General features: G+C 52.0%; 1 protein-coding gene across 3 annotated transcripts in view; it reads left to right on the forward strand.

The window, feature by feature from the left end:
* The first annotated feature begins 2369 nt into the window (after nucleotides 1-2369).
* SGK2 (serum/glucocorticoid regulated kinase 2) overlaps nucleotides 2370-16843 on the forward strand; it is an 18684-nt gene continuing 4210 nt past the window's right edge. Inside the window, exons 1-10 of one of the 3 annotated variants that reach the window (XM_057387141.1) lie at nucleotides 2370-2653; nucleotides 6159-6310; nucleotides 11515-11584; nucleotides 12829-12886; nucleotides 13341-13390; nucleotides 13966-14023; nucleotides 14591-14674; nucleotides 14961-15092; nucleotides 15916-16028; nucleotides 16547-16583. In XM_057387141.1, coding sequence (XP_057243124.1) covers nucleotides 6259-6310; nucleotides 11515-11584; nucleotides 12829-12886; nucleotides 13341-13390; nucleotides 13966-14023; nucleotides 14591-14674; nucleotides 14961-15092; nucleotides 15916-16028; nucleotides 16547-16583 — 654 coding nt within the window. In that variant the 5' untranslated portion in view covers nucleotides 2370-2653; nucleotides 6159-6258. Of the gene's footprint in view, nucleotides 2654-6158; nucleotides 6311-7757; nucleotides 7966-10119; nucleotides 10375-11514; nucleotides 11585-12828; nucleotides 12887-13340; nucleotides 13391-13965; nucleotides 14024-14590; nucleotides 14675-14960; nucleotides 15093-15915; nucleotides 16029-16546; nucleotides 16584-16843 lie in introns of those variants that run through there. The other 2 variants (XM_057387143.1, XM_057387140.1) reach the window with 2 other exon arrangements.

The raw sequence follows: 16843 nt of genomic DNA on the forward strand, positions 1-16843 counted from the left end.
TGGAAACCAGCCCAGCCAGGGGCTTCTCTTCAGGGGTTTTTCTCTGTTCCAGCTCTGTTTTCWCCCCAGGGTGATGCTAAGGGGCCAGCGTGGGAGGAGATCCAGCCCATCTCCCTGCCCTGTGCAGGGCTGAGATAACCCCTTGGACCCTGGGGATAAGCTGAGAGCTGAGCTTCYCTGGCGGGTTAACACGCTCCTCTGTACATGTGGACTTTGCATTGGCTTTGCACACGATGGTTTCAGGGTTTTTTTGTCTGTGTTCCCCATCGGGGAAGCAGAAGGACCCGTGCCATACCATGCTGTGCCATGCCATGCCATGCCGTGCCGTGCCGTGCCATACCACAGCAGCACGGCAGCTGGCTCACCTCTCCTGCGGGCAGCTGCTTGTGTCTGGGTACAGGATGCTCACAGAGCAACCTGTGCTGGTCTTCGTGCTTTACAGGGGCCAAAAGTTCTCTGGTTCAGGGTACATGATGATGAAACTGAAACAGTTTCATGACGATTTAATTTGCAGAGTTTAAAACCTAATTCAGCATTAATTCCACACACACCCCCATCCTTGCGAGCAGAAGTGGCTCCTACTGTAAGACGGGGCTGTAAGAAGATTTGTGCCCTTTTTGTGACAGTGAGGGGAAAGTCAGAGATCCTCGCTCCTATCCCTCAGGGTGAAGAACGGGAAGCTTGACCAGAGAGTGCGCTCAGCCCGTGCAAGGGCATCTCAAATCCCTGATTCTCCCCAAGATCCGCTTCCAGGGAGATGCTCCGGGCTGGAGGAGCTCCACGAGGCATCAGTGCCTCCTCGCTGGCGCCTGGCAGCAGCAGGCTGTGCGGCTCCCAGGGATGTCAGGGCATCTCAGCGTCTGGCTCGCCGGGTTTTCAGCTGTGGCGATTACCCAGAGAACCCCAAAGGGCTTTGCCTCGCTGTCAGCTCCGCTCAGGCGCTTCCCTCCCTGCTCCTGCCGGGAGCCGGCGCTCGCTGGCGGCTGATGYGCGACCAGCTTGCGAAACGAGCCGGCTCTGCGAGCGAGCGATAAGCCGGGGCTTTGTCCTCTAAATTTGTCCGTGGCTGGAGCGAACGTGGCTGTCGGGCTTGGAACACGGGCGGCCCCTCCAGCCCCTCCAGCAGACATTTGGATGCCGTGCTGGTGCTGGTGATGGCGTTCGTGAGCCCGGTGCTGCGGGACATGTGCAGCCCTTACAGCAAGGGATGCAGCGGAGTGAGGAAAATAACCCCAGAATAGCAGCATGTTTAACTCGAGCAAAGCAGGAACCTTCTGAAAAGCCAGCACGATGGCAAAGTCTGATCTCTGTTCCAAGTGGCTTTTGTCTGCAGCTTTGTAGCTTCTGGTCATGTGCTGCAACAATCCCCTAAACCTTCTCACTCTGAAAACCAGACAAACAAAGGCCCTCTCTGCACTAGCAGGGAACGGATTTATTTCTCYCTCTGTCTTTACAGTTCCTCAAACACAATAGGGACCTCTATTTGGGCTCGTTTCCCGAGACATGAGGGTAATACCAAATCTCTGTCGCCCTCGAGCATCCACAAAATTGTGCCACCAGTGTCGGTGGAGCTGGAGTGAGGTGAGGGCTGTGCCCACTCCTCCCTGTGTGCAGAGGACAGGTTTGGCTCTGTCTTCTCCCCACACACAGAGACAGAGACCTTGGCTGTGCTGGCAGCTGGACATCTTGGCCTCATGAAGTTTGGATGCTCCGTATCACAGATTCCAGGCTCTTTCAGAAAATGCTGATTTTGAGAGAGGCACCCATGTTCTCTGTCATTTGTTTTTGTAAATCTTTGGAGTTTTGTGTTTCAGGTGAGGAACTGGAAGCTCCAYTGGTGACTCCACCAACACACTCAGCTGTCAGAGTCTTGTTTGGGCCCCCACACAGGGATGTGYGACCACTGGTGCTGGGATCCTGCAGAGAGGAAGGGAGAGGAATGGAGCAAATTGGGGAGGGTATGAATGGAAAGCAGTAGGTTTTGCCTCCAGGAAGGCTCCACTGGGCTCAGTTCTGATGTGCCCATRGGTCTGGGTCCTTCCTGGCTGCTCAGGTGACTGCTCCTCCGTATGAGTGGCCCAGGATGGGGAGTGTGGACCACACAGGAGGCAGAAGGGAAGTTGTAGTTGTCACACCTGCCCAGATCAAACATGTAARATCCCTGGATCTCTTGCCCCTCACCCAGCTCCTTCCTGCCTGGCRAGCTCCATGGATTGCTGGTGGGTTGGCAGCAGGTCGTGTCCGCAGCCAGGAGGTCTTGCYGGTGTTTGGGAGGTGACCCATGGCTCATTACCTCTGCTGGGACCCGGCATGTGACCCGGCACAGCCTCCGGCAAACAGAGCACTTTGTTCTGACCCTTTGCACTTCCCTGCCAGCGAGCTGCCCTCTAATCCCCCCAARGAGGGATTTTCCTCTCCCACCCCGGCTCCCTGTGCCTCGGTCCCCTCGGAGAGAGGTCCAGGGTAATAATTTACTGCCTGCCACAAGCCACTCCTTCGGACCTTTCCTTCGACCTTCAGACTGCGTTGCCAAAATAAAAACAACAGGAGGGAGAGCGGTGCAAGCTGCTTCCCACAGCGAGAGTGTGGCAGTGCCCTCCAGTCCTGCTGCAGGATCCCAGGAGCCCCATTCCCTGCACCTCGCTCTCTGCAGGTAATGACCATTTGCTTTCTCTGAGATAATTGAGACTTTCCCTTTTTTTATGACTTCCTGAAGTCCTTTGGGAGCAGCAGAGGTTTCTGTGAAGGACTCAGCCMTTGCTGCCAGGGAAGAGCTGCTCCCCAGGACCAGCACCTGGAAGTGGAGGGGGGTGGAATTCCAGCAGTGAAGTGGTTTYCCAGCTGTGGAGAAGTCCAGAGAGGAGAAGAGCAACCTCCTTGTTCCCCCTGCCATTGCTCTACTAGTAGGGAGAATTTCTGGCATTCATCTCCCAGGAAATTTCTATCAAAGGAACTTCCATCACCCTGATTTTCTCTGCAGCCCCACATCAACTCATCCTGGTGTGCTCCCATGGGGAGCACCCACGAGAGTTTCTGATCTGGATGATTTTGGGAGCCCCCATGTCCCTGAGCCACCTACACATGGAAAAGAGCCTTGGGCTCCACTGGGATTTGCAGCCAGCACCAGAAGGGTGAAGTTTACACCACAAATTTCAGGTTTTGTTGGCTGTGGTATCCTGGGCTGTGACAGTCTGTGGGGCCAGGCCTGGTGAAGCTCAGGGGTGCTGTGTACAGCACCTTCTAACAGGGCATTCCCAAATCCAAACAGTCCCAAATATCCTCACTGGCAGAACAGGGAGGGCAGTTCCTGCTCAGCTCCAGAGCAGGGGAACAGAGCTGGGCTTGGCAGATTTCAGGACTGYTCTGCTGCTCTTTCCCTGTGGCTCACAGGTCCTGGCAATGCCTTGGGCTGCCTACCAGACCCAGTATATTTAACTCTGCTGGAGACAATCTCTGGCTGTGCCAGCACCAGTCACTTCCCAGGATCTGCTCATGGATAAAAAGGGGTGAAAACTTTGATCCCATGCAGTGGAGCTGGAGTTGGCAGCTCTCAGGGGTTGGCAGCTCTCAGGGGGAGGCAGAGGGGAGGCATTCCCAGGGRTACTGAACCCACAGGCTTTCCTGTCAAACCCAGTGTGGTGCCAGCAGCAAGGGGTCTGGGTTTGGGCAGTGCAGCTCTCAGAGCTGTCTCAAACCCTGCTCAATCCATCCAGCAAACTGCCTCTCTGCCCACCAGGCTGGTCACACTGGGGGCTTGAGTTATGTGTCACACTGACCCGCACCACAGGGGAAGAGAGGCGTTCACCCCAAAAAAACAGATTTGGAGGTTTGTGGTTTTTGGGTTTGTGGCTGATTTTTTTAAAGGCCCTAAAGCACAGGCTGTAATGTGTCCTGAAGTGCTGCTGGGAAGGAGAGGAGGGGGCAGMAAGCAGGAGAGTTGAGCTTTCCCCAAGGACAAGGCTGGCCACAAAGGGCCACTTACAGTCAGGCTGCTTCCAAACCTGTGTTATTTATTCACCGAGCCTGTGCCTACACTTGAAAAGCACTTGGGAGCAAAAAAAAAAAAAAAAAGTCCCAGCCAATTAATTTAATGGCAATAATAACCTCAGGAATTTATTCCTCGGAAGATGTAAAGGCTTTACAAGAGATCAGTAATATTCTGCCACATTCATATTTACAGAATCAGATGCACAAAAAGTTGCAAGAGTTGCACAAACCCACATTAGCTGTCTTTTGGAAAAAAAACCTCATCCCCAACCGTCTCCTCTTACCTTCTTTCTCCAAAACATCGGGAAACATCTCAGCACATATATGAGATTCCTTGGCAAAATTAAAGGCAAAACCTCAGGCAGAGCCCTGTTTTTTTGAAGCTGAAAGAAAAATGTAGAGAGGGGGAAAAAAAGAAGTATTTTAAAGAGCTGTACTGGTCACTAATAATCTATTTAGTCTTTCACGAGTCCTCCTAAATTTGAAAAGAASAGCCTCTGAGCTTTTAAAGAACATCCTATTTTATCCCATCTTATCCTATTCTATCTTAGCCCTATCTAGCAGAGATAACTGAGTAGCCAAAYATTTAAGTCACCTTTCACTGCAGATCCACGGACTCTTGCTTTGTGSTCTCTATAGAAGTATTTGTTTTAGCCTTATCTGGACCTTCCCTGCAATTCCAATTGCTCAGGACTATGTGGTTCCACTTCAGTGATACTTTTATGACTATGGTTATGGATATTACCAGATAGGGAGATTAGGATTATCTTTCAGTGTAAAAGAGGATATAAAATCCTACAATAGAGAGAGAAGGTACTTCTCTGTGTGCAAAGACAATGGGCTGGACCTGTTGTCCCCACTGGATGTGTCCTGTCCTGGAGAAGCAGCAAATGTGGCTTCCCTGGGATGGCCCTGCCTGGAGAGATCCAACTCAGCCACGGAAGGACCATGCAGCCCTTGACCCCTTACAGGGCTTGGAAAAGTGAAGGCTTCTTTCCTTCTTGGGGGAAAAGAAAATGTCTCCAAGTACAGTCAAAGCCTGGAGGTTCTGGGCTTGAAAATTCTCTCTCCATGGCCATGYTTTGCTTTCCCATGGCCTGGCCAGGTGCAGGCAGGAGAAGGGGTTAAATTGTCCCAGAGCAGCTCCTCACCTTTGAACCCTGGTCCAGCCAGAGGTTTTCCTGGCACAGATGTGTTCTCTGGAGGGCAGGGAAACAGCAGGCAGGAGCAGAAAACCACCAATGCTGGCAAAAGCCAGCCCTGACATCAGCAGCTCTCCAGCTTCACCAGAATTGTTTAATTTTGCTCAGGAGTGCGTGAGTGCAGGAGAATGGGCCAAGGCCAGTGCTGGTGTAAGGGGGCATGGCCACGCTGGTGGCACCTGCAGGGACATGTGCCTGTGTGCTGTGGGTGCCCTGAGGGTGCTGCCACACTCACAAGTCCCTTCAGGGTGGCACTGAAGTGTCCTGCCATGGGCACAGGCAATGGTGGGTGAGGGACAAGAGCTGGGCAATGGTGAGTGATGGGCTGTGGGCACAAAGGATAGGGCAAGGGCAAAGTCTCACCTCTGACACATGGGAGGGTTGGAGGGTTGCTCTGCTCACACCCACCTGTCCCACTCATGCCATCATGGTGATAACTGGTCACCCTGGTCACCTCTCCAGGGACAGGCACAGGGACCCACAGGAAAAGCTGCCCCAGGCATCTGGTGATGCCTGTGTTGAACCTCCAAGGAGGACCTGCCCTGCACCGGGGATTTACTGGTGGGCCATGTGTCCCTGTGCTTCCAGGGAATGTTTTCTCCTGTGCCAGGAAGCCACTGGTGTCAGGGCAGACACCCTGGGTGCAGGTAGGGTGAACTGGGTTTCATCTCCTCAAAGCATCAAAACCAAAATCCTTTCCCAAGAGCAGAAATAGGTGAATTTAACAGTTTGGGGGTAAATTTCTCCTGTGGTACAAAAGCCAAACCACTCTGATCTCTTCCACTCCCTCTGTCTGCCAGTCCCAAAGCACTTTGTCACTGGGGTGATGGCAGAGCACCCCGATGATCTCCACCAGACTGAATGCTGGGTGGGTGCTGCCCAGGAGGTCAGGAGCTGTCCCTGTGTCCCAGAGTTGTTCCTGCCCAAGGACTTGTTTCTGCTCTTACCCTGTGCCCTTCACCTTTGCAGGAAGAGGAACATCTGCGGGCTCTGCTTCCCGAGGACAGCCGGAGCCAGCAGCTGCATCCCCACCCCTGCTGCAAGGAGAGGAGATTCTTTTGGCTGGCTTATGTTCACAGCCTGGATGGAGCCCCCCTCCACGGCCCTGGGCAAGACAAAGGGTAATGCTGCTGACTGGAAATGTGTCCCTAAGCCCTGGGGATGGGGAGGGCGTGGAGAAGGCTTCCCCTAGGAGGTTTCTCAATGGGGTTGGGTTGTGGAGCCTTCCTGGTGGGCTCCAAGGGCTGCAGGGAGCCTGGTGCCCATGGGACACACACAGGGGACTCAGGAGGTGTTTGTGTGTAAGGGGAGGTGGCACCTTGGCAGGGCACACCTGAGTGATACCCAGCCCAGGAGTGTGACCCTCACAGAGGGGGCAGAATGGACAAAACTGACCCAACATCACTTTACCCATCACTGTCTGTCATCAGATTGGACATTTTATGCATTTTAGCTTTGAAAACCTTTCCTTACAGGAATCCTTCTGCTTCTTTTTTTTTGATAGAAAGCAGGTTTTTAATTAAAGATACCTTTTCCCCTGGAAATTAAAATCAAGTAGGTATTGTTGGTAACACCAAGATTTTCATTAAAGAAACAAAAGCAGAAGACACTGTCTAAAAAATGTTAACCAATGAAAATATTCTTAAGTTTGACTATTTTAATGTACATGGAGGCAAAGCTGGAAAAAAGAAAAACATATTAAGGGATATTCCTAAAAGATGTCAATGCTGATTGCTTGAGACTATCAGCTGAGYAAAAAATCAGGTTTTGACCTGAGAGAAGGCAATATTTCAATCAAAAAGCTGCTCCCCCTCCCTTGTTACACAAGGAAACAAGCACATGAGGTGCTCCAGATGACCTTCCCTGGTAGCTGCAGTCTGGGCTGAGGGACCCCACGGTGGCCAGCCCTTCTGATTCCTACAGGGAATGCTTTACCTCAGCTTTACCTCAGCTTTACCTCCTTGCACCCAGCAGTGAAATGGTTCTACAGCTGCTTTCCTGCTGCTGCAGCTGCATGCAGGGAGATTTTTTAGGAAACTACAGTGGAAGCAAAAAGCGACTGCTTTATTTTTAATGAAGAGAGAGGAAACATCAGCCTTTCTCCCAAGTCTCCTTTTGCCCAGAGACTGAGCTCTCACATCACCAGGCTCCCAATGTGCTTATATTTACAGTTAACAGTACTGAAAAGCACCAGCCTGGCTGACCTGGCTACAGCCCTCCAGGGTTCCTGAGGACACTGGAAAAAGCAGTTTGTTCTGGATTTGACCTGAWCGAGATGCCAGTTCTGATCTTCCTCCAAACCACTGGACAGTGGACAAATTTCCAGCTGACTTGTAGTAAAAAATGGCTCAGTACACCTGAGCTGCCTGCCAGGCTGTAATTTGCTCCTACCCACCACCTGCACCCCTTCCTCCCCACCCAAAACTATCCCTCCCACTTTAATTGTCACTCCTTGGAAATAGCTAGCAGGTGTCTCCTCATCTTTTGCAGCTGGTCAGCTTTTCCTGCTCTCTTTAAAGCGCTGCAGTGAGGCAGCAGTCGTTTTGTTTTTGAGGAGTGAGGGTGGTTTTGTTCAGGGGCTAAATGACCTGTTGCAGGAAACAAAATTGTTCCTCTCTGGATTTTAGGGGAGAGCCCYGTGCTCCTGGTCTGACAGGGCAGGCAGAGTGGGCTGGTGCAAGGATGGGAAGTGTGGGGAATGAGAGGTCTCTGTGCTCAGTAGTTGTGGGCTGCTTCCCATGCTTCAGGACTCAGCCTGGGGGAGATGAGCTCCCAGGTATGCCTGGTGATTTGTTTTCACTGAATTATTTTTTTGCAAAGTGCTTCAAGCTTTAGCCATCTGCTGTTTTCTTTAAGTTCTGCATGTAGCTTTTCTCTTAAATTCTGGAGGATTGGCTGGCTGGTGGCTTCAGCTTGCCCCGAGCCAGGGCTGCTTGGCTGGGCTCCTGCTCTGGTTTGCAGTGTCCCTGGGGTGTAGGGAAAAAGATCTGCAAGAGAAAATTGGGCAAGCCAGGAGCTCTCCAGAGGGTGGCTAAGAAAGCTTCCCCAACTGTAGAAGTGCTTTAAAGTCTTTCCCAAACTCTTCCTGGTCTTGCTGTAGTGTCTCAATGGGAATGAAAGTGGAGTTCAGCTCTGGCTTGCAGCTATCTCTTAGATCTGTAGCAGGGGAAAACTTGAGCTTTTTTTTTTCTCTCCTCAGTAAAAGCACGTGTTTGCAGGAATCCTCCTTCCTGCTTCCCTCTGTGYTCTCCTCTGAGCCGAAACTGGGGCATCTCCCCCTTAAGCTGCGAGCAGCCCCTGTGCTGGGTGAAATCTGGGGGCTGCTTTAGGTGCCGCTCCAAACTCTGCTTCCTCCCAATCCTCACTTTCCGTCCCAGTGACAGCGCTGCCAGGCCTCCCCAGGCGGGAGAGGACGAGGCACCGCTCGGAGGGTTTGCAATGTAGGTTAGGATGGGGAGGCTGCCAAGGGCGGTGACATCGGGGAGGAAGGAGGGTGGGAGGCAGCCCGCGGATGACGAGCCGCTGAGGTTGTGTCTCCGTGCAAGGTACGCSTTGCATTAGTAATGTGTTTGTAGCAAATAACGCTGGGCTGGCATGGGAATGTGGGTCACCACTGCCAGAACGGTGCGAGGAGCAGGGAGCTGCTCGTGCTCTGCTGGGAAGCAAACGTATGTTACCGAGGGATGCGCGGTGGGGGGAGATTTAGCTGCAGGAACTGCTCCAACTTGTAAGTAGCAGCTCGCTGTTGTGCGAGCGGGTACGTCCTGCCTGGGGGTGCCTCTGGCCGGGAGYTGGGGTGAAATGGTCTTTGAGGAGGGGGAGTGGGGTGCAGGGGTTTGTGTTGCTGCTGTGTGATAGTCACGCTGTGTTGGGGAGCTCCTGGAGCTGCTCACCGCTGCTCTGGGTAGCCCTGGCCGTGCCTGGAGCATCCCTGCTGCACCAGCAGCACRAGGAGGGATGCAGCCGGGCATGGATAACCAAGGATTCCAACGTATTTTCGTGACCTATTTCTGGTTCTGTTGTTCGGCGTGTGCGCTCAGGAAATCTTTGTGCTTTAGGGGGAGTAGGGTTTGGTAGTGATAAGGAAAAGCTTGGCTGCTTGTGMGATTTAAACCGCAAGCTAACCTGGGTTTGAAGGTGGACTTGGGCTGGGGAAGGTGGCTCTGAAWGTGCACAGAAGGTGATATGGGATGGGGATATACATATCCTGAAAATGCTTATGGTATTTCAGTGCCAGAGACTTTAACCTCAGTCCTTTTAATGACAAAGCTTTGTTGGAAAATGCTGCYCTTGGTCAGCAGGACTTGTTGAGTGCCTTCACTTCCAGCAAAGAGGCAGTGGAGCAGAGCAGAGCTGGTGGAGGGAAGCAGGAATGAGCTGCCAGGCTGGAAAGGGCTCCTGCCAAGCTGCAGCTTGCTTAAACAGGCTCATCCAAGCCCCTCGGAGTGGGGAGTTTGTCCTGCATCCAGTGCTGAGAGTGAACACCTCCAAGGTGGATGGATGTGTTTCCATGGCTTGCCCATGTGCCCTCCATGATGTCCAAGCTGTGACATCTCCATCTGTGCCTGAGCCATTATTTGCCCTGAGTCTGGGTTAGGAACAGTGGCAGCAAGCTGGCCCTGGGGCCAAACCCAAGCTTGTGGGSGTTCAGGTTTGGAGGAAATGGTCTGTAGCACCTGATGGAGCTGCAGGCAGGGAGCAGGAGTGAGGTGTTGTGTTGGGTTGCTCCGGCAAGAGGTTCCTGAGCAGGGGTGGGAGCCTTCACTCCTCTACCTCCTGCTGTCATGTGCAGCTTGGGGCTCATCCACACCCCCTGTGTGCCCTGGCCATCCCCTGTGCTCACCTCCTCCCTGGCCCTGAGCCTTCAGTGGGTGATGCTTGCTCTGAGACAGCAGCACTGGTGTCCCTSTGCTGTGGCTGTTTCTGCCCAGCCTGTCTAGCAGCTTGTGGGACAGACACAGCCCCGAGGCAGGTGTTGGATGACCTTCAGCAGACCTCAGTGAGTCAGGGAGAGCCAGGCTGTCAGGGAAAGCAGGACTATGGCCAGTGGGAGGAGATGGGGTTGGATCTGTCTGGGTGCTGCCTGCCTGCTGTCCCTGCTGGTRGGTGCCAGCTGGGACAGGATCTTGGACCTGCTGCAGGGCAAAGGATGGACAAGGTCAGGGGCTCGGACCAGCTGGSTGTTGTAAGTTCTCCCACTGCATGGTTTGTGGGTTTTGCTTCAAATTCCTGCTTTCCCTTTCTTATCCATTCAGGAACTCTAAATCTACAACTTAGCTTTCTGGCTGAGAAAAGAGAACTGCACCCAGATCCCAGACCTGCTGGTGGGGCCAGTTCAGTGGTYTTCAGCAGCTTGCAGACCCCTTTGCCTGACAGATCCAAATATCCATGCAGGAAGGGCTCTGTTATGGGCTGGTTTACCTCAAAACTTGTCCTACAAACTCCTTGTCCAGGGAGAGGGGCTGTCCATTCCTTGGTCTGTAGAAGGGCTATTCCAGGATGAAAACTTGCTTGTGTCTATAAAGCCCCTTMTTTTTAGATGGAGAGGGCAGTGCATGTTTCTATGAAAGTTTTGATTCTTTCCCTTCAGAACTGAGGAGCAAAATTGAGTCTCAAAATAACTTTGGTCTCTACTCCTAAGCAAAACAAGGAACTCTCTGCACAGGGTGCAGTTCCTGGGCTCCCCTCGGGCTCAGCCTGGTGCAGCAGCAGGGAGCAGGCTCAGGGCCATCTCTCTGGGAAGGTGATGATGGTGATGAGTGGTGGCAACCGCCTGCACGGCTGAGCAGCAGGGATGCTCCATGGTGGGAATCCCAGCTTCTGGCACTGCCTCTGTGTCCTTGGGCAAGTCACTCCTGTGATGTGTGTGTGCTGGCTTACCTCCTGCAGGGCCTCAAAGGTTTCATTCATGTCCCTAATTACTCACAGAGCCCTGAATGAAAGGGACAGTGGATGTGCCAAGTGTGTGACGTATCCCAGTACAACCTCGTCCTTGTAAACGCTCTCCTTGTCCCCCCTGGGGACACAGGGGTGGCTCAGGAAGGTTTGACAGTGGTGCTTTAGCCTGAGTCCCCTCGGCCACCAGAGAGGGTGTCTGTTTTGTGGCACTTATCCCTGTCCTGTGAGCTATTGAGGGCTCCTGGTGAGGCTGGGAGGGAAGATGTCCTGGTTCCTATAATTTCCTGGTTATTTTGGTATGTGAGTGGAAGGGGGAGGAGGGCAGCTGTAGAGAGAAGAGCAAGGTCAGTGAAGAACAAATGTGCCTCTGTGCACTTGTGATCACGCTGCCAGCTAATCGGCTTCGGTGCTCCAACTTTGCTCGCAGAACTCATCAAGCACGGCCGGGAGAGGATAGAACAGACCATCAAGGCCTCCAGCTCCAGGCTCTGCTCATAGTGAGTATGAAACCCTCCCCGTGGGCTGGGAGCCCTTTAACAGCTCAGCCCGATGAGCCCTGTGCTGGCTGGCTGGTGGATGGAGCTGGCTGGCACCGGGCAGATGTGGGCAGTCCCTGGGGACAGCTGCCAGCATCTGCTGCTGCCCGGCAGCTCCTGCCACGCTCAGCCTGCCTGTGCAGGAGGGGTTTTTTGGAATGGCTGGGGGTCTGTACCTGGTGGTGTGTGGGGGCAGAGTGTGGGAGCACCCACAGGTGAGATGTGGGGAGGATAATGGGGTTTCTGGGTGCCCTTTTTGGGAGGGGTAGGGTGGGAGGTGGCTGTGGGGATGAGAGCCTTCAGAGCCTTCATGCAGAAGATGGTGGGGCTGAGGGGGGTCAGAGCTCTCTGGAGCAGGGAAGAAGGGAACAGAGCTCTTTGTTTTGTGTTATCTCCTTAATTTTGGCTTTTTCATGGAGCACAGGGGAAACCCTGAAACCAAACGGGGGAATCCCTTAGGTGGCAGTACCCACCCATCCCCAGTGATGCTCAGGCAGGAGGGATTTGAGCCAAAAGKTGTTTAAATCTGGCTTTTCCAGCCCCAGCAACAGCTGCAGCGGGCAGACAGGAACCCTGATCTTTAATGTCTCTGCTCCCCGAGCTTGCCATGGCCAGCTCCTTTTCCCTGCCATGTCAACAGCCCTGAGCTGCCCTGGTCTGACCTGTCCTGGGGAGTGGCCTCTGGCTGCTGCCAGCCCCATGGACCGTGGTGGTTGGACCCAGCTGGACTCTCCTGGCTGCCCTGGGGGATGCTCACTGGGCTGCAGCATCCCTGTGCASTGGGGTGGGGGCTGCATCTGCCTCRGGAGGGGTCTGGCCATGGCCAGGRGAGCTGTGATTTCMCCTGGCTGGTGCTGTGTTCCTGCTGGGGCTGTGCTGCTCCTCACGTGCTGATGCCCTGCCCAGTTACTGCTACTCCAAGTCAAGGGTTATTGCAATTAAATACTGTGGTATTTAATGTGCCTGTGCACCCAGGAACCCCTTTCCCTTCATCTCCTGTCAGCACACACTGTCCCCTGCCTCCCCCAGAGTGTGGGCATCCCCATCATTTGGGGCCAGCAGGGCTGGGGAGCTCAGCTGAGCCCTCCTGTGATGGAGGGGGCACACACACTGGGGTCTGCACTGCTCCCTGGAAMGTTAACGGTGTGAAGCTGTTTTTCTCTTGGATTTTGTTCTCAACACTGGCTTCCTTTTCTTTTCCCAAGTGCTGAGCGAGTTGTTTTTTTAATGGATCGTTCCCGGAGCCCAGACAAAAGCACCCAGGTGAGATCACAGTTCTGAATCAGCAAATCCTCACCTTTGGRGAAGAAGGGGGCTGGTGCCTTTAGGTGAAAAACAAAGAGAGAGCCTGCTGGGAGTCTTACTGCTGCCTTGCCCTGTGGGTGATGCTGGGTGGAGAAAAACAGCAGAGAGGTCTTTTTGGACAAGGCATAATGTTCCCACGGTCTGGGGAGGGAGAGATTCCTGGGGAGCAGGAAGGGGAGGAGAGCAGGTGTGTGTGTCCCTTGTCTTTGGGAAGGGGGAGGCTGCAGCCCTGTGGTGCTGGGTGTGCATAAGGCATCTCAGGAGACATTACCTAAAAGTTTGTGAAGTATCCCCGTGTCTCTTGCTGGTGGGTGTTTATCAATGACTCTGTGTGAGGGATGCTGTGATGAGGAAGGGAAAACCCAACCTGCAGCACTGTTATTGTGACTAAAATTCTTGTTATCTTCTCTAGGCTTCAACACCAACTGACAACATCAACCTTGGACCTTCTGCTAACCCCAAGTAAGCTCCCTGCAAAGCCAGGTAGGGTGTGGAGCATGAAGAGATCTGGCAGGGGATGCAGTTGGTCTCTCTCAGGGTCTGCAAAAGTCTAAACAATTATATTGCTTGGCCTTTAACATCACGTGTGTCACCAAGGCACCTTTAGGCTAAGCTGTAGCTGGTACTTGTTATCATAATCATCTTCTCCTGTCCATGTTGTAGCCCCTTGTCCCTTTTCTTTTGAGAGGTCGTCAAGAAAGTGTCTTCACCACTGCTGGCTTCCTGAGTGTCCTTCTCTAGAACAGGGATAAAAAGGGCACCCCGTAAAGGTGTCACTTTGTCCTTACAGGTGCTTTCACCTGCTGCTGCCTTCAGCCCATGAGTGGCTGAGGGGTTGCTCATGGGTGCCCTGCAGGGTGCACTGACAGGCACAGTGTGAATCCCACACTGGCTGGGAGCGAGGGTCACCCACTAGTGCCCTTTAATCCCTTTCACAAACACTGGTTTTTCCAAGCAGGAACTCTGCTTTGATGGTGGTGTTACTGTTGCGTGTTTCTCTCCCAGAAACATTAACTTGCTTCATTCTTGCCCAACAGTGCCAAGCCAACAGACTTTGACTTCCTGAAGGTTATTGGCAAAGGAAGTTTTGGAAAAGTAAGTGGGTTTGTGCAGGTGGGCTGTAGTTCTTTAGWGGCAACTTGGAAAGAAAATGTGCTGCTGAAGGAGTCTCTGGCTGTGTTCTGTGTCCTCTGCTTGCACCTCTCCTGAGGTGTTRGGCCTGAGTGGGATTGAGATTAAATAAGACCTGAGATACYRTTGGCATWGTCCATTCTTACCTTAAGGTCCTGMAACCTTTCCTAAGGTCCTGATGGTAAGGAGTAGTGCTTGACGCACAAGAAGTTTCAGACTTGTTCAGCGAAAGATCTCCAGAGAAATCRTACCTTGGAGACAGCCAGGAATCCCTTTAACTGGGACTGTCCCCAAATGCTGMAAAGCTGTTTTCTATTGGGGTTCTAGGAGATGTAAGTGGAGATATTGTGTGCTTTTTTTCTGGTAATGAGTGTGCTGGGAATTCAGAGGGCTGGAGCTTGGTCTTTAAAGCTGTGTTTCTGACCATCTGCAGCAGTTCTCTGTGCATAATCACTTATGAGTGTGTTGGGCTGATGAGGAAACCCTGACTGAGGTGAGACCGAAAGCCGTGACCAGCATCTTCTGTTGCAGGTTCTCCTGGCCAAACGCAAGTGTGATGGGACTTTTTATGCGGTGAAAGTCTTGCATAAGAAAACCATCCTCAAGAAAAAGGAGGTGTGTCTGCTCTCCTGGGCTATTTCTGCATGTAGTGGTCAGTATAGGGGGTCTCTGGGTAATGCAGTTGGGGTTCCTGGCATTCAGGTAGGCAATTCACATGTTAAACATGGAGAAGGCCAGAGATCAGTTGGGTTGGATAGAAGGGAATGGTTCTTTTTGGGGGGTTGGAAATTATCTTTTTAGGCTCCCAGCTTTCATCTATTTTAAAAACAGCAGTGAGCCCCTAGGGCAGGATGGGCTGGATTTTGCCTGAAACCTTAATGCCTTGTCTGCTTTTTGACAGCAAAACCACATCATGGCAGAGCGCAACGTGCTCCTGAAAAATGTCAAGCACCCCTTCCTTGTGGGACTGCACTACTCCTTCCAGACCTCAGAGAAGCTTTACTTTGTGCTTGACTATGTCAATGGAGGAGAGGTGRGTGTGCTTACAGGTTTGTTTTAATCCTTTTTTGGTCCTTCACAAGCATGCTGCTTTATTTAAAACAGCTCCTTGTCAGAAGATAATGAGGTTGAGGGATGATGTTGTTTTGACTGCTGCCAAGGAGCAGTCAGGAACGCATGGCAGGATACCTCACTCGTAAATTGAGTCAAGATCTTGCTGGYTATGACCTGAGTCAGATGATTCCCAGAGTAAAGAGCTGAGAAAAGCAGTGTTGGGGCATTTTTTAAAATCCTGTGGAGAGTATGGGAACTATTTGTGTTGAATTTTAGGAAAACCCACTTGTGGGCTATCTCTGGATCCRTATCTAATGCTTAGGGATGATGCCATTACAACTTTCTAGATCTTTTTCTGTCCTGCAGAAGCTTACCTTCTTCATCTGTTTTTCTGTGCTATATAAAACTGGCTGGGAGATGTTGTTGAGGTGGATATCTTGCCCAATTGAGTTCACATTGGGGATCTTGGCTTGCTCAGCTCTTTGCATGTACCACTTCTCATGGCCACACTATCAKTGTAATCAGCCTGTGGGTTGAAGTAAGCTAGGAGTTGAAGTAGATCAGCAGATGATGGGGATTTTGAGAATTAATTATTAATTTCTGTGAATGAAGAGGAGGACAAATGAAGCAATTTCTAGAAAGGTGTTTGGATTGCTTAAATTCACTTGGCTTGGGGTTATTTCATGCTGTTCCTTTGCTACTTGCTGCAAATCACTTTCCACTTACATAGCTGGCTTTTAGCCTTATTCCAGATTAGCCTTTAGTTATTTAGAGACCTGACCAACCCTCTCACCTTCCTGTAGCTCTTCTTCCACTTGCAAAGGGAGCGCTGTTTCCGTGAGCCCCGGGCCCGATTCTACGCTGCAGAAGTCGCCAGTGCCATYGGGTACCTGCATTCCCTAAACATCATCTACAGGTAAGGCACAGGTTCTGCTGGAGAGGACAGGGGCACCAAGTCTGACCTGTCAGGGGTGCAGTGCTGGGGAGGGAAAAGGGTTCACTGGGGAGGTGAAAAATGCAGGACTGGAGTAGCAGAAGGATCTCCTACCCCAGACAAATGTGCTGCTGGTACTTTGCCCTGCAAGAGGGTCTGCACAGGACCTGACGGACAATAAAACATTCTTTCCCCTTCCTGGTATCAATCTGAGAGAATTAAGTTTAAAGATTATAAAATAAATCTGGCTCAATAAGTAAGACATCATCTCTCAGTAATAGTTTATGCATGGAAATGCAGGCAAACACCTGATCCTGTGTGAAACAAGCCTATCTRTGTTTGCATGTTTGTATCTTGTTGGGAATCTGCAATTTGGGGAGGTCTTGGTGATCTGGATTGGGAGGATTTGTTAGCTCCTGTTCTGAGCTGATGCTGCTTCAGACCCGTGTTTTCTAAATATCCTGTCAAATCTGCTCAAACAGCATTTTTATGTCTTGCAGGGACTTAAAACCTGAGAACATTCTCCTGGATTGCCAGGTAAATTCACAGCTTGGGCTGCCTTCCTGCTGGCTTTAAAAACATCAGCAGGGCTATAGTTCTGTAACTTGGGTTAGAGCTCACACCATGGCATAGATTTTGTCTGTCTGCCCCACTGCACTTCTGTGCAGAGCCTGGAAGGGCAAGTGGGCTTCCCCTCTGAAGAAGTGCATGCTTTTGGGGTCACTGGCTCATTCCTAAAAGCTGGGACCTGACATGTGGGCAGGGATCAGGGGTGTGAAGAGCAGGTCACTGCTGCT

Source organism: Malurus melanocephalus, unplaced genomic scaffold (genome assembly GCF_030028575.1).
Source record: "Malurus melanocephalus ecotype Western Australia unplaced genomic scaffold, MMel_1.1 scaffold_1145, whole genome shotgun sequence".
In the NCBI taxonomy this organism is placed as follows: domain Eukaryota; kingdom Metazoa; phylum Chordata; class Aves; order Passeriformes; family Maluridae; genus Malurus; species Malurus melanocephalus.